The sequence below is a fragment of the Schistocerca piceifrons genome, chromosome 2 (genome assembly GCF_021461385.2).
Source record: "Schistocerca piceifrons isolate TAMUIC-IGC-003096 chromosome 2, iqSchPice1.1, whole genome shotgun sequence".
Taxonomy (NCBI): domain Eukaryota; kingdom Metazoa; phylum Arthropoda; class Insecta; order Orthoptera; family Acrididae; genus Schistocerca; species Schistocerca piceifrons.
Window position 1 is genome coordinate 1,012,065,997 of NC_060139.1, and position 23,167 is coordinate 1,012,089,163.

At 41.0% G+C, this 23,167-nt stretch overlaps 1 protein-coding gene across 2 annotated transcripts in view; it reads right to left on the reverse strand.

Moving 5' to 3' along the window:
- Positions 1-23,167, reverse strand: part of LOC124777647 — a 156,087-nt gene that overhangs the window by 57,703 nt on the left and 75,217 nt on the right. For both annotated transcript variants that reach the window (XM_047253124.1, XM_047253125.1), the window contains exon 7: positions 16,028-16,152. In XM_047253124.1, coding sequence (XP_047109080.1) covers positions 16,028-16,152 — 125 coding nt within the window. The remainder of the gene's footprint in view (positions 1-16,027; positions 16,153-23,167) is intronic.

The following is a 23,167-nucleotide window of genomic DNA, read 5'->3' on the forward strand; positions in this document are numbered from 1 at the left end:
CTTCATTTACTGCGTTTTTGTATTTTCTCCTTTCATCAATTAAATTCAGTATCTCTTCTGTTACCCAATGATTTCTACTAGCCTTCACCCTTTTACCTACTTGATCCTCTGCTGCCTTCACTGCTTCATCCCCCAGAGCCACCCATTCTTCTTCTACTGTATTTCTTTCCCCCATTCCTGTCAATTGTTCTCTTATGCTCTCCCTGAAACACTGTACAACCTCTGGTTTAGTCAGTTTATCCAGGTCCCATCATCTTAAATTCCCACCTTTTTGCAGTTTCTTCAGTTTTAATCTACAGTTCATAACCAATAGATTGTGGTCAGAGTCCACATCTGCACCTGGAAACGTCTTACAATTTAAACCTGGTTCCTAAATCTCTGTCTTACAATTATATAATCTATCTGATACCTTTTAGTATCTCCAGGGTTCTTCCATGTATACAACCTTCTTTCATGATTCTTGAACCAAGTGGTAGCTATGATTAAGTTATGCTCTGTGCAAAATTCTACCAGACGGCTTCCTCTTTCATTTCTTACCCCCAATCCATATTCACCTACTATGTTACCTTCTCTCCCTTTTCCTACTCTTGAATTCCAGTCACGCATGACTATTAAATTTTCGTCTCCCTTCACTACCTGAATAATTTCTTTTATCTCATCATACATGTCATCAATTTTTTCATCTGCAGAGCTAGTTGTCATATAAACTTGTACTACTGTAGTAGGCATGGGCTTCGTGTCTATCTTGGCCACAATAAGGCGTTCACTATGCTGTTTCTAGTAGCTTACCCGCACTCCTATTTTATTTTACCTCCAGAATATTTTACCCAAGAGGATGCCATCATCATTTAACCACACAGTAAAGCTGCATGCCCTCGGGAAAAATTACGACTGTAGTTTCCCCTTCCTTTCAGCCATTCGCAGTACCAGCACAGCAAGGCCATTTTGGTTAGTGTTACAAATCCAGATCAGTCAGTCATCCAGACTATTGCCCCTGCAACTACTGAAAAGGCTGCTGCCCCTCTTCAGGAACCACACGGTTGTCTGGCCTCTCAACAGATACCCCTCCATTGTGGTTGCACCTATGGTACAGCTATATGTATCGCTGAGACACATAAGCCTCCCCACCAACGGCAAGGTCCATATTTCCTGGACAATCTGGAGTTATTCTAGCAACGTGCACAGCTATTAATGTCCATGTCTTCTGAATGAAAAAGGTTTCCAGTGTGTTCTGTTGTGCAGGCTGTCACAGGATACTCTGGAAAACCTTTCCAGTATTTTTCAAGCCAGTAATCCTGTTTCAGATTGTCTTAGTTTCAAGATGACACTGTGGCTTATTGCTGTGTCACAGTATTTTTGTCCCAGTCGCCATGGAAGTTATCAGACAGAAGATGCTGAATTTCTTGTTGATTACTTGGAACACAGACGGACTTACGATGAAGCAGAAGGCACAGATGATGCAGACTTGCTTGCAAGTGCAAATTCAGATGTAAGCGATGTTGAAGAAATGCCACCTGAGGAAGCACAGTCTCTACATTATTTAGCAGGCAGAACAATAAAGCAAGTGAAGCAAAAGTATTTGCTTTGTGAAGCGTGCCGAGAATCACTTTCAGCAAAGGAGAAGCCTGAATGTGAAGCAGTACAAAGACTCACTGAACTAAAAAATTACACAACTCAAGACAGCTTGGAATGCATTTCCCAAGAAATATTTTGCATTATTTAGATGACAGAAAAAGTCTTTCATGTGAATGAAAAACTATTCCTGGAATCTAAGTTGTCCCTCCAAGCACTGGAGGCAGTTGCACACAAATCAATTGAGGAACTCGTTCAAAATATTCCTTCTAGTCACAGTGTCGTGGACAGAGTTGTACATGAATTTTGTGAAGACTCGAATTTATATTCTTCTGAGGAAATATAACTGCCAGGTATAGAAGGATGCCACAGCAAAGCACAGTACTAGAAGTATTGGTATGAGAAACGTACTAAAGGTATTTTAAGAAGAAGAAATTTATTGTCTTTCATATGTTTTAGCTAAATTGATGTACTGGTCATTTGTAATTTTGTGTTTTTTTATTTTAATTATAAATAATTACCATTATTTGTGACAAACAAGCATTAAAAAAGGAATTATGCAAATCAAAGTATGCATTTGTATTTTAATATGTGCTGTAAGTCATATGTACCTCAGAAGACCTTGACTTGTGTCTATCATTAGAGCATGTAATACTTTTCACAAAGGTCAGCATGAGAAAAAAATTACTGCTAGTGATATTTATAAGCGTCTAGATCTCAGTGACAGAGTAGCAAATTTTCATTAATTTTCACAGTAGACACCGAGTTATCAAGGATGTAATGATTAATATTGATAGTTATTTGTTCACTTAACACTTCAGGCCAGTTCCCTTTTTCATAGAGGCGAATTTTACAGTTCCGTCCGTAGGGCTGCCGCCATTGGGCAGTAGGCCTAAAATTGTGGCAGCCGGCAGGTTGGCAGTACTCTCCCGTATACAGGGCTCTACTTAAAGTTAATGGGGTCATCTACAAATGACAGATGAATTGTGTTAGAGTGCCTGTGGTTTGAGTAGTACATTACACCATCCATATTGTTAAATGTGCATGGTTGCACAAGCTGAGCACTCAACACTTGTGGCACTGTTAGGTATGCCAGTCCACCAGGGCGAGGTCGTATCACATTGGACGGGAAAAATTGGCTTTTAATTGTCATAGTGCCAAAAACTGCATAAAAAGCAAAATGAGATCAGTTTCTAACTATCACAAGACTGGCAAAAGATATATTCAGTATGCTGTCCACTGTTTTTTGCGACAAGCTGAAATTGAGAAGCTGCATGAGACCTGAGTTTTGAGAAGCTGCATGAGACCTGAGTTTCTCTTGGCATATACAATGTCCAGGTAACTTATGGGAATGCAACCAGATGACATCATTGACAACCTCCAGTGTTTCAACAGGAACACACCCTGCAATATTCACAGTTATGTACTGAAAATGGCAGGGCGTGCTCCTGTTGGAATATCAGCAGTTGTCGATGATGTCACCCACAGTGCAAGCCTTCGATTCAGCTACATTTGTAATTGGAGCATGGAACACAGCATCTTTTGGATAACTCCACAGCCAGAAGTCACATGGATTAAGATCAGATGATCTGAATGGCCAGGCTGTAGGGAAATGACGGTTGATAATTCTGGCATATCTGAAATGCCTCTGCAGCAGCCACTTCATTGGTTGTGCAATGTCTGGAGGTGCACCATCTTGCATAAAAATGATCCTACCCACACATCCACAATGTTGAAAATTGGAATGACACTGTTGTGCAAAAGACTGTCCTAGAATTTACCAATAATGGTACAGGTAACAGGCCCCCAGGGACTTATCTCCTCAAAAAAATATGGCCCTAAGACAAACGATGCCATCAACCCACACCACACAGTCACCTCTGCAAAATGAAGTGGTACTGGTTGATATGCATGCAGATTTTCTGTTCTCCATAGTCTGAAATTCTTCATAATGTCATGTCCTTGGAGATGGCAATGGGCTTTGTCTGTGCAGAGAATGTTCCATGGCCATTCATTGTCTTCTTCTACACAAGTAAGAAATCCAGAGTGAACATTTGCCTTACTGGCATGTCAGCAGGAAGCAACTCCTGAACATGGCTGATTTTGAATGGATAGCAATGCAGGATGTTTCATAGGATTTTGCCCACCATGCTTGCAGGCATGTCCAACATTCAGGTAATTCCCTGTGCACTGTATGTTTGAACACCACTGCTTGGCCCCTGCTGCAGTGCTGTGGCTACATCTTTGACAGATGTTGAATCAACTGCTTTTCTCCCTCTGCCATGTTGCAGTTCAAAAGAACCTGTCTTCTTGAGTTTTGTAATCATTATCTCCAGACCCTCAGCAGACATCAGACTGATACCTTGTTTCATATCACTGAGTGTCTGGAACTTCTGCAGGGCTACTGGCACACAATCACCATTCTTCTAAAAGAGTTTTACCAGCATTGGACAATCCTTCATGGAGACAGTCATGTTGGGCCTCTTGGACACAAACTGAGGATCAGCCATGTGCCACACATTTGTTAGTGTGCATATTCTGATGCTTATAGTGCCATCTATTGGTCAAATTTTTTTCCAACTTTTTTTGTTCATAATGTTTTCGTCTGTGTCAATAGTATGCTATTCAAATTTGATGTAATTCTGAGCAGTTGTTCTCCTTCTAGTGGTTTACAACTTGAACTTTAATTATGAACACCCCACTTAACAGCCCATTAGTACAGTGGGTCATCACACAGTGTCTAGACTCATGTCACAGGCATTCAGCTTGTTAGAGGAACAGCATATGAAATAGCTCTATTGGCTTCATGGGTGTTGGGTTGTTCAAACTGAAATTCGTTCCTGAAAATCAACTTGGCTGTAAGAGGCATAGATGAACCACCTAAAAGCAACATATTAAAATGTAACATGGATTTCCACTTATCATGAGTGGTTGCCTTCCCACTTAGGCTGTTGGAGCATGCTCCCCAGACTGACCCAAACTTCCATATGTTACACACCTATCTATTTCTTCTCATAGATTATTTATTCATTTGCCCACACTCACAAGGCTTGCGATTCCCATACAAATTTTAGAATAAAGACAACAAGAAGTTATAGACCATCATTGTCATTTTTGTCACAGGCCTGTTTTCACAAGATATATATAGAAGATACAGTTTCTAATATTGAAATTTATTCCTGAAATTCAACTTAACTGCAATCACAAAATGTGCAAATATGGGTAAGTGAATTAATAATGTATGAGAGGAAATAGATGCTTGTGTGACATGGAAGTCTGGGTTATTTGATGGAATGTGGTCAGGTAGCATAAGTGGTAAGGCAACTGCTCTCAGTAATTGGGAAATCCAGTTTCGAGTACTGGTCCATCACAAAGTTTCATATGTCGCTTTAGGTAGTACATCTATACTTATCACAATTAAGGTGAATCTCAGGAATAAATTTCATTATTTGAAATGTAATTTGTCATCAAGTGTAAAATGTGTTAACTGCATATGTGTGATATTATCTCAAAAATGCCTAGTGAATCATACACTTTTAATGTTGCTATTGAAAAGTGATTTTTAGGATGATGGCAGGAAATTACTCAGAATTGTTGCTCCATATTAAACGCACTGTGATAACTACAAATAAAAACAGCATTATGATCAAAATATGGGGGCTATCTGGGAAGTCATCTCTGTTTTCATGCAGATGTAGTGGGGGAGACTAAACAGTTGCAACATTGACTTCTGCTTTAAGTCCATGTCAGTGCCGGATTTACACCTAACATCCTTGACTATTTGCTGGGTATATAATCCTGTCTTCCTGTGTAGTTTTGACCTGTATGTTTCCCCTTCAGCGCCATGAAAACTATTCACCAGTGTCTTCACACATACCCTGTCATCCAGTACCTTCTTCTAGGCAGTGTCTTTCACATAGTCCTTTCCATACCAATTCTGTGCAGAACCTTATCATATATTATCATTCCAGTTGATTTTAAGCATCATATCTTAAATGCTTTGTGACATAAAGTATTAGAAATTTATTCCTCAAGTTAAGTTCTATGTCTGATGGTGGTAGACTTGTTTTTAATGAGGAATGCCCTCTTTTCCTGTGGTAGTCTGCTTTTTATGTCCTTGCTTTTTTCAATTATATGTTATTATTCTTCAGAGGTAGCAGAATTCCTTCACTTTGTCTCCAATTTGCATGTGACATTCCCCTCTGTGGATTCAGGGGTTAGAATATGCCCAAGGTATTCTTGCCTGTCGTAAGAGGCGACTAAAAGGAGTCTCCTTCTTTTTGGCCATCTAAGTTATTGTCCCCTTTTAGGATTTGGCCTCCACATTTTTAAAATTTTTTTCAGAAGTGCAGGCCGTTTGGGGAAGGACACCTTGCTTGGTGCATCATATATCCATCATGTGCTGAGACCTCCTGCACCTGTTACTGTCATGGTTCTGCAACTCCATCCATAATACAGCTGTTTGGGTGAGGACGCCTTATGGGATGCATCTTCTACATCCATTGTCTGCTGTCCTCTTCTGTACCCATGATAATGAGGGATCTTTTTGCACCCGATATCCAGTGCAGTAGCCAGTCAGTTGTGGAGGGGTCATCATATACCCTCTTTGTTGTAGGCCCCTGACAACACAGGGATCGCACTGCTTATGCCTGAGCTGCAAACTCCCCATGTATGCTAAGGAGTAGATGCCCATCTTCTTGGGCATCACTACTCCCTGCAACGGCCCTCATGGGTGGCATCAGGGCAGACAACTCATAATGAAGTGGACCAAGTCATCTTTTTCTGGTGGCTGAATGGCCCCAGCAGTCTCTAAGAAGGAAAGGCTAGACTGCAGTGCCAACAAGTATGACCCCAAGTTGTCCCCCCTCCTAGCTACATCATGGGAGGAACTTAGAGCTACAGAAAAAGAGAGCCATATTCACTTTGATTCTTAGATTGCAGCAGAACAGATGGAAACTTCTTCCTGGCTACAAATCCTCTCTGTTTCGTTGAAAACCCGGAGGATAATCACCCCCACCCCAGTTATGGGTATTGCTCACCTGTGACAAGCTAGGTGATAGTCATGTTTTGGTCACTCCCCATAAAAAGCTTAAACATGGTCCAGGGGATTATTTTCATCGAGACCTTCTATTGCAGTCCGATGATATGCTATGCACCAATTTAGAATGATGGGGGTGTTCACTTTGTCCAACCCTTAAGATAATAGGGTTGCTACCGGTGCCTTTGAGGGTGATTTGTTACCTGAAAAAGTCAAGATGATGGTGTACCAATGTGACATAAAACCATATGTCCCTCCCCCTTATGCGGTGCTTTAAGTGCTGGAAATTCAGTCAAATGTCTTCCTGATGCAATTAAAGTACCACATGTAGAGATTGTGGATGTCCATTGCATCCAACAAATACTCCATGTGTCTCTCCTACCACCTATGTCAACTGTGGAGAGCACCATTCCCCCTGCTCGTCAAACTGCACGGTTCTTCAATAGAAGAGTAAAATTATGGAATGCGAGATCCTTTACAGGCTGATTTACCAAGAGTTTAAAAAGAAATATGACCACTTGAATTCCATTCAATTGACATCCTCCTATGCTGCAGCTATGATGACATCACCCTAACTGTCAATAGTAGGACTCTCATCTCGTCTACATCCCCCCCCCCCCCGATGGTTGGTGCCACTTCTTCTCTTCTTCTGTTGCTCCCAAAGCATCTACATTGGGGGCAACCTGCCTCTCCCCCCAAATGCCAGGGACCCTCCCCCCACCTGGAGAAGCAACAGCCTCCTCCATCTCCTCTTTCATGCAAGGGGTCCCTACCTTCTAAGGTCTCCCCCCCCCCCCCTCCCCCGCCCCTATGCAAAAGTGGACATCAACCAGTGGCTGAAGGAGCTACAAGTTGCTGGTCGAAGGGCTTCACGCTCTTCATCTTTACCTGAAGCTTCTCCAGAGAAGCCCTTCCAGCAATCCTCTAAAGAGAAGTGAGAGGGAAAACAGATGAAGAAGAAATCTGGTAAGAAACAAGTAAATGGTGGCCCCCACAAGACCACTGTCTACCATTTTTGTGTCTGACAATGAGGTGTAGATTCTTGCATCCCCCAAGGACCTAGATACTGCCAATGTCTCAGTGGCATTGGTAATAAATACAAGGACTCCAACCATGGCTGCGGAACACCCTGAGGCATAAACTGCCTCTTTGGTCCCTTCATGCCTTTCCATACTACAGACAGTGTCATTCTCAAAAGGAATAGTAGTGGTTTTTCCCCCCACCTAGCTGAGCAACAACAACTCTTAACCATTACACCTGCTTTCTGTGTTGCCCTTCAGAAGATGTGGCGTGGTTTCCAGCAATGCAGATCCCCACCATTTGTGGCAACAGGGGGTATTACAAAAATCATAATGAACATAACAGGATGCCAGGTGGATGTGTACATATATCCTTACCACTGTTAACAGTGAAGCTGTGCCTCTTCAAACAACTTTAGAAGCTGTGGCTGCCGGGATGAGGACAAGGCAGGAAATACCATATGCAATGTCTACCTTCCTCCACATGGTGATGTTTCACAAAATATATTGGTTCCACTAATTTCTCAACTCCCCCACCCCCACCTTTCCTGCTTTTGGGTGATTTCAACACCTATAACCCTTTTTGTGGGGTAGAACAAAGTTTACTGGCTGTGGTAAAGATGTCGAGAATCTACTAACTCAACTTGATCTTTGCCTCCTAAATGCAGGTGCCCCCACTCATTTCAGTGTGACAAATGACACATATTTGGCCACTGATCTCTCAGTTTGCAGTTCTGGCCTTGTACTATCTACACCCTGGAGACTTGTGTCGTAGTGATCTCTTTCCACTCTTCCTGCTTCTCCCCTGGCATCCCTCACCTGGACTCTTGCCCAGATGGGCTCTTACCAATGCTGACTGGGACAATTTCACCTCTGCTGCCACCGTTGGTTCTCCACTGCACGGCAACATCAGTATGGTGATCCAGAGTGTTACTACAACCATTGTTTCTGCAGCTGAATCAGCAATCCCTTGTTCCTCAGGTTGCCCCCTAGAAGAAGACAGTGCTTTGGTGGTTGCTGGACACCACTGCGGCTATTAAAGCTCACTTAATCAAAAGATGGAAGGAAGAGTGTTTGGAATGGTACATTTCTACCATTGGAATACGAACCTCTCCTTCCCACCTTTGGACTAAGAACAGGCGCGTTTATGGAAATCAGATTCCTGTAGGTATACTTGGGATTCCCATGAACAGAGCAATCTATACTGATCCAGACGCAATCGCAGAGCATGTTGCTGAGCATTATGCTCAAACCTCTGCAGCTGAGAATTGCCATCTTACCATCTGTACCCTCAAACAGTAGGTGGAATAATAATATATATCTTTTACTACACGCCAACCTGAGCCATATAATGCTCCATTCAGTGAATGGGAATTTATCAGTGTCCTTGGACTTCCAACACAACCCCTGGGCCAGACCACATCCATCCCCAAATGCTTAAACATCTATCAGTGGATTACCAGCACTACATCCTTGCCATCTTCAACCATGTCTTGAGCGATGATGAATTCCCATCATAATGGCCAGAAAGTATCATTGTTCCAGTGCTAAAACCTGGTAAGATCCTGCTAGATATGGATAGCTATTGTCCTATTAGCCTCACCAGTGTTCTGTACAAGCTGCTCGACCGTATGGTGAGCTGGAGGTTGTGTTGGCTCCTTGAGTCTTGGGGCCTTCTAGCTCTGTCGCAGGACAGTTTCAGCCAAGGTTGCTTCACCACTGAGAGGTTGGTATATCTGGAGTCTGCCATCCGAAAGGCCTTTTCCTGCTCTCATCACCTTATTGCTGTCTTTTTTTAACCTGATGAAAGACTATGACCCCACTTGGCAACACCACTTTCTTGCCACATTACACTTCCTATTTTTATACAGAATGTTTTGTTGTTTTGCACCTTCAGAATCAGTGCTTTGCACAGTCCCCCCCCCCAAATCCAGGAGAATGGGGTCCCACAGGGCTCTGTACTGAGCATCCCATTCTTTTTAGTGGTCATTAATAGCAGCTCTGGAGACCTTAGTTTAACCCTTCTTATATGCTAATGACTTTTGCGTTTCCTGTTGCTCATTTATTATTGGTGTGGCTGAATGCCAACTGCAGGTAGTCATATGAAAGATGTAGTCAAGGGCTCTCACCCATGGCTTTCAGTTTTCAGCCACCAAGACTTGTGTCATGTAGTTCTGTCTCCATTGTAAATGCACCCGCACCCACATCTTTATCTTGATGACCATCTCCTTAATGTATTGGACTCAAATCACTTTTTAGGACTGGTTTTCGACATCTACTTATTGTGACTTCCCCATCTTCATCTTCTTAAGCAGAAGTACTAGCAGCACCTTAACATTTTTTGATGCCTGAGTCACACCGACTGGGGTGCAGATCGCTCTACACTATTGCAGCTGTACACAGCCCTTGTACAGTTCTCTTTTGACTATGGGAGCCTGGTGCATGGATCAGTATTGCCCTCAACATTGCGGGTGCTGAACCCCGTTCACCACTGTGAAGTTAGATTTGTGATGGCTTTCTGAACGAGCCCTGTGAACAACCTACTTGTGGAAGCTGTGGTTCCTCCATTGCAGATCACATGACAACAAGTGCTTGCCAATAATACTGCATACATTCACAGCTTGCCTAAACGTCCAAATTACCATCTCCTTTTCCCTAACACACTGATCCATCTCCCGCAATGGCAGGCCAGATCGGGGATTCCAACTGCTGTCCGTGTCTGGCCCTTCTCACTGAGCTTGAGTCTTTGCCTCTACCACCCCTTCTCCAGGTCCACTCACCTACACATCAATGGCATATACCTCATTCACAGCTTTGTCTGGACCTATTACAATTCCCAAAAGACTCAGTTCATCCTGTGGCCCTTCCCCATCTGTTTCTCTCTATTCTTGATGTGTCACAGGGTTGAGAGGTAATGTACACGAATGGCTTGATGGTCACATTCGGTTCACTTATGCTCATTGGGACATATTGAACAGTGCTCCTTGCCAGATGGCTACAGTGTTTTCACTGCAGAGCTGGTAGCAATCTCTCGCGCTCTTGAGCATATCCATTTCCATGCCTGGGAGTCCTTTCTCATTTGTAGCTGCTACTTGAGTGCCTTACTCCTTGACCAGTGCTAGCCTCACCATCCTTTGATAATGGCCATTCAAGAGTACGTTTACATCCTCAAACAACATGCACGGTCAGTGGTCTTTGTATGGACCCTGGGACATATCAGAAACACAGAAAATGAGCTCGCCAAGAGGCTAGCCAAAGACAATACTTGTAAACTAAGTCTGGAAATCAGCATTCCAGAATCCAGTCTTTGACAGGTATTACACCACAAGGTTTTTGGGCTCTGGAATACAGAATGGCGCTCCCTGATTTTGCCAAATAAGTTATGTCTAGTCAATGAGTGAATGAATGTCTGGAGGTCCTCCATGCGACACTCTCAAAAGGACTCTACTGTCCTTTTCCAACTCCATATCAGCCATACTTGGCTGACTCTTGGTCACTTCCTATGATGCAGGGACCCAGCTCAGTGGTTCACACTTGACTGTGGTTCACATCTTATTGAACTGTCCAAATTTAACCACACTGAGATGGACTTTTAATCTCCCTGATGCGCTCAGTTTGCTTTTAGGTGACAACCACTCAATGGCTAACATAGCTTTAAGTTTTATCCATGAAGGTTTTTTTTATCATTCTATTCTTACCCTCATCTTTCAGGTCCTCACCCTACCTGCATTTTAACTCTTTCTCACTTCCTCTGGTGCTGTCTGTTTGACTTGGTGTTAGTCTTTTCACCATCTGTTTTTCTCTTGCCTAGTGTTTTTAGACTAGGGATTTTAGTGTTTTGCAGAGTGGCTGGCTAATCCTTTTTTTAGTCTTGTGAATAGCCAGCCAAGACCATCTGCTATATTGTTTTAACACCATTCACTGATGTTTTCCTTTTTTAATAAAAAATTCAGTATTGACTTGATACTTTCGTTTTCTTCTTCAGTGTGATTACACACATAATTTTAAGCAGTTTGTTCCTTCCCTGGATTTTGAGTGTTAGGATTCCTTTGGGGTATGGTTTTAATCTGAGACCTGTGTGCCTAAGGAAAAAGGGACTGATAACCATGTATTTTAGTCCCTTTGATCTCCAAACCAACGAATGAATCCCATGACATTTATTGCTAATTTTATTTCAGATATTCCACATTATTTTAATCTTTCTTCAGTTTACTCTCAGTCCATAGTGTATGCTCATTAAATTGTTCATTCCATGCAACAAATCCCACTTTCACTTAAGGCAGCAATGTCATTGGCAAATTTCTTCTGGGAGTTGGATGTTATGGCTCCAGTCGTATACTTTATACACACTAACTTGAATGGCTGCCACTTCCCCCCATTTTTGTTTGTTGTTGTTCTTGTGGTCTTCAGTCCTGAGACTGGTTTGATGCAGCTCTCCATGCTACTCTATCCTGTGCAAGTTTCTTCATCTCCCAGTACCTACTGCAACATACATCCTTCTGTAACTGTTTAGTGTATTCATCTCTTGGTCTCCCTCTACGACTTTTACCCTCCATACTGCCCTCCAATACTAAATTGGTGATCCCTTGATACCTCAGAACATGTCCTACCAACCGATCCCGTCTTCTAGTCAAGTTGTGCCACAAACTTCTCTTCTCCCCAATCCTATTCAATACCTCCTCATTAGTTATATGATCTACACATCTAATCTTCAGCAGTCTTAGCACCACATTTCGAAAGCTTCTATTCTCTTCTTGTCCAAACTAGTGATCATCCATGTTTCACTTCCATACATGGCTACACTCCATACAAATACTTTCAGAAACGACTTCCTGATGCTTAAATCTATACATGATGTTAACAAATTTCTCTTCTTCAGAAATGCTTTCCTTGCCATTGCCAGTCTACATTTTATATCCTCTCTACTTCAACCATCATCAGTTATTTTGCTCCCCAAATAGCAAAACTCCTTTACTACTTTAAGTGTCTCATTTCCTAATCTAATTCCCTCAGCATCACCCAACTTAATTCAACTACATTCCATTATCCTCGTTTTGCTTTTGTTGATGTTCATCTTATGTCCTCCTTTCAACACACTATCCATTCCGTTCAACTGCTCTTCTAAGTCCTTTGCTGTCTCTGACAGAATTACAATGTCACTGGCGAACCACAAAATTTTTATTTCTTCCATGGATTTTAATACCTACTCCGAATTTTTCTTTTGTTTCCTTCACTGCTTGATCAATATACAGACTGAATAACATCGGGGAGAGGCTAAACCCCTGTCTCACTTCCAACCCAACCACTGCTTCCCTTTCATGTCCCTTGACTCTTATAACTGCCATCTGGTTTCTGTACAAATTGTAAATAGCCTTTCGCTCCCTGTATTTTACCCCTGCCACCTTCAGAATTTGAAAGAGAGTATTTCAGTCAACATTGTCAAAAGCTTTCTCTAAGTCTACAAGTGCTAGAAATGTAGGTTTGCCTTTCGTTAATCTAGCTTCTAAGATGAGTCGTAGGGTCAGTATTGCATCACGTGTGCCAATATTTCTGCGGAATCCAAACTGATCTTCCCCGAGGTCGGCTTCAACCAGTTTTTCCATTTGTCTGTAAAGAATTCGAGTTAGTATTTTGCATCCATGACTTATTAAACTGATTGTTTGGTAATTTTCACATCTTTCAGCACCTGCTTTCTTTGGGATTGGAATTATTATATTCTTCTTGAAGTCTGATGGTATTTCACCTGTCTCATACATCTTGCTCACCAGATGGTAGAGTTTTCTCAGGACTGGCTCTCCCAAGGCCGACAGTAGTTCTAATGGAATGTTGTCTACTCCCGGGGCCTTGTTTCGGCTCAGGTCTTTCAGTGCTCTGTCAAACTCTTCACGCAGTATCGTTTCTCCCAATTCATCTTCATCTACATCCTCTTTCATTTCCATAATATTGTCCTCAAGTACATCACCCTTGTATAGACCCTCTGAATACTCCTTCCACCTTTCTGCTTTCCCTCTTTTGCTTAGAACTGGGTTTCCATCTGAGGTCTTGATACTCATACAAGTGGTTCTCTTTTCTCCAAAGGTCTCTTTAATTTTCCTGTAGGCAGTATCTATCTTACCCCTAGTGAGATAAGCCTCTACATCCTTACATTTGTCCTCTAGCCATCCCTGCTTAGCCATTTTGCACTTCCTGTCGATCTCATTTTTGAGACGTTTGTATTCCTTTTTGCCTGCTTCATTTACTGCGTTTTTATTTTTTCTCCTTTCATCAATAAAATTCAATATCTCTTTTGTTACCCAAAGATTTCTACTAGCCCTCATCTTTTTACCTACTTGATCCTCTGCTGCCTTCACTACTTTATCTCTCAAAGCTACCCATTCTTCTTCTACTGTATTTCTTACCCCCATTCCTATCAATTGTTCCCTTATGCTCTTACTGAAACTCTGTACAACCACTGTCAGTTTATTTTTTCTTTAAATTTCTTTAAATTCCCACCTTTTTGCTGTTTCTTCAGTTTTAATCTACAGTTAACCAAAGGATTGTGGTCAGAGTCCACATCTGCCCCTGGCAAAGTCTTACAATTTAAAACCTGGTTCCTAAATCTCTGTCTTACCATCATATAATCTATCTGAAACCTGTCAGTATCTCCAGGTTTCTTCCATGTATAAAACCTTCTTTTATGATTCTTGAACCAAGTGTTAGCTATGATTAAGTTGTGCTCTGTGCAAAATTCTACCAGGCGGCTTCCTCTTTCATTTCTTAGCCCCAATCCATATTCACCTACTATATTTCCTTCTCTCCCATTTCCATTTCATCATACATTTCTTCAATTTCTTCATCATCTGCACAGCTAGTTGGCATATAAACTTTTACTACTGTAGTAGGCATGGGTTTTGTGTCTATCTTGGCCACAATAAGGCGTTCACTATGCTGTTTGTAGTAGCTTACCCACACTCCTATTTTTTTCATTCATTATTAAACCGACTCCTGCATTACTCCTATTTGATTTTGTATTAATAACCCTATATTTGCCTGACCAAAAGTCTTGTTCCTCCTGCCACCAAACTTCACCAATTCCTACTATATCTAACTTTAACCTATCCATTTCCCTTTTTAAATTTTCTAACCTACCTGCTCGATTGAGGGATCTGACACTCCACGCTCCGATCTGTAGAACGCCAGTTTTCTTTCTCCTGATAATGACGTGCTCCTGAGTAGTCCCCACCTGGAGATCCGAATGGGGGCTATTTTACCTCCGGAATATTTTACCCAAGAGGACGCCATCATCATTTAACCGTACAGTAAAGCTGCATGCCCTCAGAAAAAATTACGGCTGTAGTTTACCCTTCCTTTCAGCCATTCGCAGTACCAGCACAGCAAGGCCATTTTGGTTAGTGTTACAAGGCCAGATCAGTCAATCATCCAGACTGTTGCCCCTGCAACTACTGAAAAGGCTGCTGCCCCTCTTCAGGAACCACACGTTTGTCTGGCCTCTCAACAGATACCCCTCCGTTGTGGTTGCACCTAAGGTACGGCTATCTGTATCGCTGAGGCACGCAAGCCTCCCCACCAATGACAAGGTCCATGGTTCTTGGAGGGAGGCATTTTTGTTTATTCTGATGGAATATTATGTATTCTTTTTGTTCACAAGTCTTCCAAAGCTCCGTCAAACTGACATATCTGTTCAAAAGGAGTATTTGCAATGTAAATTCAGTCAAATGTGAAATCCACTCTTTATGCTGAATATGGATGAAACATGATGAATGAAGATTTTTTAAAATTTTTTTCCTCTCATTGCTCATTTGTCTTTTTAAATTCAGTTCATATGCTCAATTATGTAGAGTGATACTAGATTTGTTCGGTTACTTAATTACAATCTGTCTTGTAGCTACAAAACAGATATTTTGAATATTGCGTGTTTTCTAGTACAGTTCTTTTTGTTGGGTACTAAATCACTCAGGCAGCAGAATTCTATACAGAGAAAATTTGTCACGCGATGAATAGATACATATGGTAAATGATTAAATCTGAATGATGGTTATGCAGAGAAGTAATATGAAAGCATGGTTTTAACATGTTTCTAATAAACTTATTTTAAGTATTGTAATATTTTACTTGTATTCTAATGGAATTTACTTTTCAATGGCTCTCATGTTTTGCTGATAATTGCCTGTGATGTTTCAAAAGCAATAAAACGAAGTTAACAACCACTACTTTACTACAATAATGGTTGCAAACAGTTACAGTGAACACACACATATATGTTTAAACAAAAAATACAGGATCAAACAGACTGTATGTACTTCAAATAATGCTTCCCACATTATCATTATTTAATAAAAGTACTGTGGAAAACAGTGAAAGAATTATCAATAAATTATGTATCTGTAAGTTGTCTTACCTTATATACTGGCCTAATATCCTTCCAGTGATGCCAAGCTCCATCTTTAACTGTCTGTTAACTGCACACAGACTCCTTTGTATACATCTTATCTGCTTCTCTTCTCCAAGTATCCATGACTGCTCCTGATGCAGAAAGATGCATGCAATCAATATAGAAAGGACAGCCTTGTATTTGTTTTGGGATTACAGTTTTGTTGAATTTTTTAAGTGACATAGTGTTTGCCATTGAGTGTACTATGAGTATTTATTGTAAACTGCACAGTTGCAGATTTGACCTTATATCAATTTTTAGCAATTAAAGTGCTGAAAAAACAGCAGTTGCCAACACTCAAAAAATAAGTGAAAAGGTTGTGAGCCTGTATGCTGGTATGACCCATTTAGACTCACATCTGTTTACTTATTTTATTAATGTTTACAGCTCTGTGTTTTCAGCACTGTAATTGCTTCAAAATGACTTAGGGTTGAAATTTGCAGTTGTGGAAATTATAGTGAATAGTAGTATATGGTTACCATGGTATCACTTAAAAATATAAACAGTGTCTTAATGTGATAATTGTTTTTGAAACAAGAACAGGTCAGAGTGTTTGCATTACATGTAAACTGGGCTAGATTAACCATGTTGGGGCCCCCAGGCAATGCACATTTCAGGACTCCTTTACCCTTTTCAAACTCTCTATAATATATTTTTTTCTACCACAATGCAATTTTATTCATAATTACGCTGTTATTTTACTACTTTATGAAGGTATACCATGACCATAGTCAATAAAAAATTGAAACAAGTGGAAGGAAAATATGCGTAATTTTTTTTATTAACTCGTTTTGCAAAGTACAGTATGTTTAAATATTAACACTTCTGAGTTTTTTTAGATACAAAATCATTTAAGGCACCTTGAAGGTTGACATTTTCCAATATATAATTTTCAGTCACTATTATCACCAGTGAATTTAAACAATTCTGAGACACTGATGAACGCAGACCGATTTTGATTAGTTTCAATTTCAAAAAGTTATGTTCACCTGTGCCATATGTAATCAACAGACTTCTGTAAATTGGCAATGCTATCATTACATTCAGGAAATATGATTGTGCCATCATACCAAAAATCAGTTTATATGATTCCTTGGCAGGTATAATTTTATCTTTTCTGTCCTCTATTTGTAAGATGAAGTACTTGAAATGCACCATCTCATCTATAAACACAGTGACAGTATGATCAGAATAATGTTCCCTTGTCTTTGTTCAAGCTGTATCATTGGACTTTATCGAGAAATCTGTCCGAAATCCAATTACTTTCCTGCTAATCGTCAAGTAGTTGCGACAATTCTGTACACAGAATGTCTGGTACAGGCTGCCCTTACTTTGCCTGCGACCTTATGCCACAGTAAAACTTGCTCTGCCACACCTGCTGCACCTGCTGATGTGGAGCCCACAGATTTTGACCTGGCCTACTCCTCCTCCTCCTCCTCAGCTTCTGCCTCTGCCCCCCCCCCCCCCCCCCTCTCACTGGTGGATATGGCCTTGTCTCCACCACTACTGGTGGACTGACCCTTGCCTCAGCCTCAGCATCCTTCCACCATTCTGGCAAAGCCAGCAGTGTTGGCATTGCCTCCTTTGTCGGTCAGTCCACTGCCCAGGTCTCTGGCACTCTCTCCAGTTCTGCACCAGAGTTGGCAGCCCAAGCCTTGCTATTTTCAGCCCTAAATGACATTTTTAGGGGGACGGGATTTAATATCACTACCAGTGAATATCACAATTGAGGCAGATGAGCTGGCATGGGTAGTGCAGCAGACTAGTGCGAGCAATTACCATGAGCGCGCATGTGGAGCATTGCATGGCTGGATCCACTGATGGAAGTGCTTACCTGCAGACCACCCACACCTGCCATATGTCGTGCTTATCCCTGTGCACATCTGTACACTGTTTTGGACTTCCTGCTTCTCTATAGACTGACTCACATGGGGAGTTTGCATTTCCTACTGTGGGGTTCTGGTCCCCAGCTTGTTATCGAGCCACCATCGGACCATACAGTACCTTCTGCCAACAGTGTTTTTAGTGGTTGTATGTCTGTGTAGATACTAAACACACTTTATTAATTTATCAAAAATACCCATATGACACACAGTAAGAGATAAATGTTATCCAACAGAAACACAAAGACAAAGGCAATTACAGGAAACAAACCAAAGAACTTGTCAGTCATAAAAAAGAAGGATATTCCACACTTTTCATCTTGGTCTTAATATCTGACTACTTGTGTCACCACAAGCCACATTTAGGGGCTTAAACCACAGGCAGTGCTAAGTGGCACCCATAAGACACAGCTGTCAGCAGGAGGAAGTGCTTGTAACATATATGATGGTGCCCTCAGTTATGGAATGTGGCCCCTATTTGCATGTCCACATCAGCCCTTTTACTTCATTTTGTAGCAGCTTGTGACACAGGCCTGACTGAATGAAAAAAAACCTGCCATGCTTTTGGACTTGGATTCTGCTGGAAAGACATTGATATTTGTGTACAATGACTTGGCTTTGGATTTGTGGCATTTATAGTTAAATTATTGTGTTCTGCTTTGTATGTAGACGTCTTTGACTCTGCATGTGCAGGTTACTGTCTGTTTTGCTTATTTAACTGCGTTTCAGTTCTGAATAAATCAAAGTTCTCAACAAGTCAGTATCATGGTTGCTTTCTTCTTTCTTCATTGTAATCAGCCAGATGGCACTAAATACCAAAATTTAACTACACTTATGCATATTGTATTTCACAATTATTTATCAAATGACTCATTCCACATCATTATGATTTATCATGCAAATGATCCATTGAAAATGAAACTAAGTGAGTAACTAACCACTGATTGTGTACATGATATGGTTTTTAGCATGCATGCAATAACAATTTTTTTTATTAAAAGTTAGATATTACATTTATACTTTACGTTAAAAATTAAATGTTTCATTTAGGATACCATTCTATTATAGAATTCTTCTACTTCCTAAACACAGCAAGGTATCTCACTGCCAGGGATAGTTTATACAGCTTTATGCAAGTATATTTGAAATTATTTTGGGACTTACTTGATATTTTATGTTCTAAGTGTATATTATTTCTGTTCCTTGTTCCATAATTGCGGATGGAACTTGCAGCTTGTAGAGGGAAGGCTCATTAACATTTTTAGTTCTTTGAAGTGTGGCTGGCATGACTCTGTTTGGAATGCCTTCAAGAGTTCTCACATTTTTTTCTCAAATCATACATGTAGTATGTGAATCACAGTCTGAACTAACAGCTGAATTTACAGCCTATACTCCTTCCAGATATCTCTGCAGCACCCTGAACAGATGATGTAGTTATCTAATTGACAATTCGGTGACATTATCAGTGGAAACGGCAGTTCAATGCTGACTGCCAGTTTGAAATGTAACACCCTGCTCTCTGAAACCTAATGTCCAAAACTAATTGAACTAATTGTTGCACTCATAATAGTTAAGTGCTTAGTAGATAATCAAGTCCACTGACTGTCTGTAACAGTACTGCGATATGCACTGAAGAGGAATAGGTGAATTTCAAACATGTTAGGGCTATATCTCATGTATTTCAAATAAATCTATAGAATTAATTGCAGTGTGCTTTAGTGTCTCAATTTTAACATGTTATTTCATAAACTATGTAATACTAAATGGAGACAGAATGGCTGGCTATTTTTCTCAAGTGAATTTAATTTTTTAAAACAATTTACTTTACTACTGTGAGCTTACTTAATGAGATGATAATTTTAAGTGATATTTGCACAATTTTCTTGCCATAACAAGCTACAAGTTTCATGTCTAGATCTAATATCATTAAAATTAAATATGACATAGGAAAATGTCTGATTATTTTGATACTACTTGTAATCATATACTGTCCAGTCATGTTGAAATAACCAGCTGTCAAAAGCCTCAATAACCAACTTTTGCAGCATGGACCAGTGTAAGACATGCAGGAAGAGAGTCAGCGATGTTCTGGAAGGTTCTGACAGGGATGTAGAGCCATGTCGAATCCAGTGCCATGGCCAGCTGTGCTAGGTTTCTTGGTTGAGGATCCATAGTGTGAACAGCCCAATCAAGGTAGTCCCACAGATTCTCAGTTGAGTTTAAATTTGGAGAGTCTGGCAGCCAGGGGAGTGTGGTAAACTCATCCTGGTAGTCTTTGAACCATGGACATATACTGTGACTCTGTGATATGTTGCATTGTCCTGCTGGCAGATGGCATCTTGCCAAGGAAAAGCTAACTGCATGTAATGGTGGACATGGTTCCCAGTGATAGATGCATACTTACGTTGACACATAATGGCTTCCAGAATGGAAAGGTCACCCAGGAAATGCCACAAAAACATTTCCCAGACCATAATGCTCCCTCCTTTGGCCTTGATGCTCCCGACAATTGTTGCAGGTTGTTTGCTTTCAGACGTTCCATACCATATATGCCAACAGCCATCTGTCCGCAGGAGTATAAAACATTATTCACCTGAAAATGCCGCTCAGTTGATGTCCAATTGCAGTAATAACATGCAGATTCCAGCATTCATCACTAATGAACAGCATTCTGCATGGGCGCATGAACTAGGTGCCTGCCGTGGAGACCCGTGCACAGCAATGTTCACTGAATAGTTGTTGAGGAGCCGCTATTGGCAACCCCTTGGTTCAGTCAGTTGTTCAACAGTTGCATGTCTACTTTTCTGAGCACATCTTCGCAGCCATCATTCACTCCTGTCATCTGTGGCTTGTGGCGCACCACTGTTACCTTGCTGCCCATTTTCGACAGAGTTATTTGGCCATGCAGGGTATACTTTAACCACAGTGACATACAAACACTTTACAAACTTAGCCAGTTTGGAAATGCCTTGGTCCAGGAGGCAATGATCATGCCCTTCAGACATCAGATAAATTGCTCCATTTCTACATTATGACGACTGCTATGTTTTCCGAAAACTGTTCCCCTGATATGCTTCATTACCATCCACTGATAGTGCTGCCACATGCCATCTGTGACTGGTTATTGCACATTGACACTGAACATGGACAGTAGTCACATTAATAAAAGTAGCTGCTTTTTTAGTAGAAAGAGAATTTCGAGATCGCAATTGTCAGTTCTATAAACAGTCCTACTGTTGTAACTAAACTTAGGTAACATAGACGTATAATTTTTGTCAGTAACTGTAAAATTTTACCCTGAGTGAGAAGTGTGGGCTCTATTGTAGGTTTGTGAGTAGTGGGTTATGGTGTGGGATTTGTTCAAGGTCTTTTCATTGTGGGGGGGAGAATACAGTGGGGAAGCCAGTGGAGATTCTAGTGAGATCCTCTCCTGGAAATGCAGAATCTGTAGTAGAAATAAGTTGATAAAGGAGCAGGAGTGTAAGATCTGTGCCCTTCAGGTGCAGTTATGATATGCAAAGGAGGAAACAGGTAGGTTGAGGAGAATGAAAGATGCTGGGAAGGCAGCTAGGAGGAGGAGCTAGTAAGACAGTTGTACTTTGCATATACGAAATAGATTGACTAACTGTCAAAGTTTAGTGGAGAGGAACCTCTTGTAGCCATAGGTATAGGAAACATGCAGCTGTCCTGAGCAGTTAGGAGGCCTAGGTTAGTTGTAACATCTAACAGAAAGAAGAAGGTTATGCTGCTACGTAGTTAACAAGGTAGAGGTGTGGGCCAGCAATTGCAGGAAGTGTTGGGGAGTGAGTACTAGGTCACCAGCATTGTGAAGCCTCAGGTGACTGACAGCATAGGGGAGTTATGTAGGAATTTTACAGAGGATCAGGTGGTGATAGTGGGTGGAGCAGGGAATAGTCTTGATAGGGATGGAGAATATGATGTAGGTGGTGACCTGGTAAAGATAGCTACTCAAACTGGTGGTGCTGATGTGCATTTTGTGCAACTGTTTCAGCAATATGATCAGCCTCATCTTAATGCAGCTGTTAGATGCATTAACACGAAGCTAGAGAAGGCATTGATTGCAGAGGGAATGTGTCAAATTGCAGTGGTGCCAGTAGAGTCCATCAGTAGATCGGGTTTCACTAGGCATGGCCTGCACCTCAATAGGTATGGGAAGGGGAGGCTGGCAAAGATTATAGGTGACAGTGTAGTGGGTAGTGGTGGGATCATTCATGGAAAAATTCTGGTAGTAGTTGGTGTTAGAGCTGCATCTTTTTTAGATAGAAGTCAGCAGATAGGTATACCTGCTTAAAGGTAATCCCCCTAACTAAGGGCTCACCTTCAGAGGACATCATGTTTCCAAATAGAGAAGGAATTAGATATTTCATCAAAATATAAGAGGTATTAGAGATAAAGTTAGTGAACTGCTTATAGATGTTGACTCTGAAATTATTGGTATATTGCATCACCACTTAAATAATTAGACATTTCAAAGGCTTACTTTACCAGGATACAGATTAGCTGGCTGTTCTCCAAGGAGTTCCGTGCGGATTGGGGGAGTGGCCATGTAAGTAAAAAACAGTCTTCCATTTGAGTCCATAGATGTATCACAGCACTGCACTGAACAGATATTTGAATGTTGTGCAAGGGCAGTTGAATTGTTGTTGTTTATAGATCCCCAAACTCAGACTTCAGCGCATTTCTGCTCAAGCTAGTGTCCTTGATTCACTTTATAGAAAGTACCACAAATTGGTTATAAGTGTTGAGTTCAATATTAATTTTGTATATGGTGGTGCAAGAAAAAAGATGTTGGTAGATCTCCTAAATTCATATGATTGGATGCAGAAAGTGCTTTTTCCAACTAAGGTGCAGGGGAACAGTAGCACAGTCACAGACAATATTTTTATTCATTCTTCATTACTAGATGGGCAATCCATTATTAAAAGGATGAATTGCCTTTCAGACCATGATGCACAAATTTTACACACTGAAAGGCTTTGTACTCAAACAAATGCCACATATATAATTACAAACTATGTAGGAAAGTTAATCCAACAGCAATAGACAGTTTTTTAAACCTGGGTTCGATTCCCGGCGGGGTCAGGGATTTTCACCTGCCTCGAGATGACTGGGTGTTTGTGTTGTCCTCATCATTTCATCATCATCCAGGAAAGTGGCGAAATTGGACTGAGCAAAGATTGGATAATTGTACGGGCGCTGATAA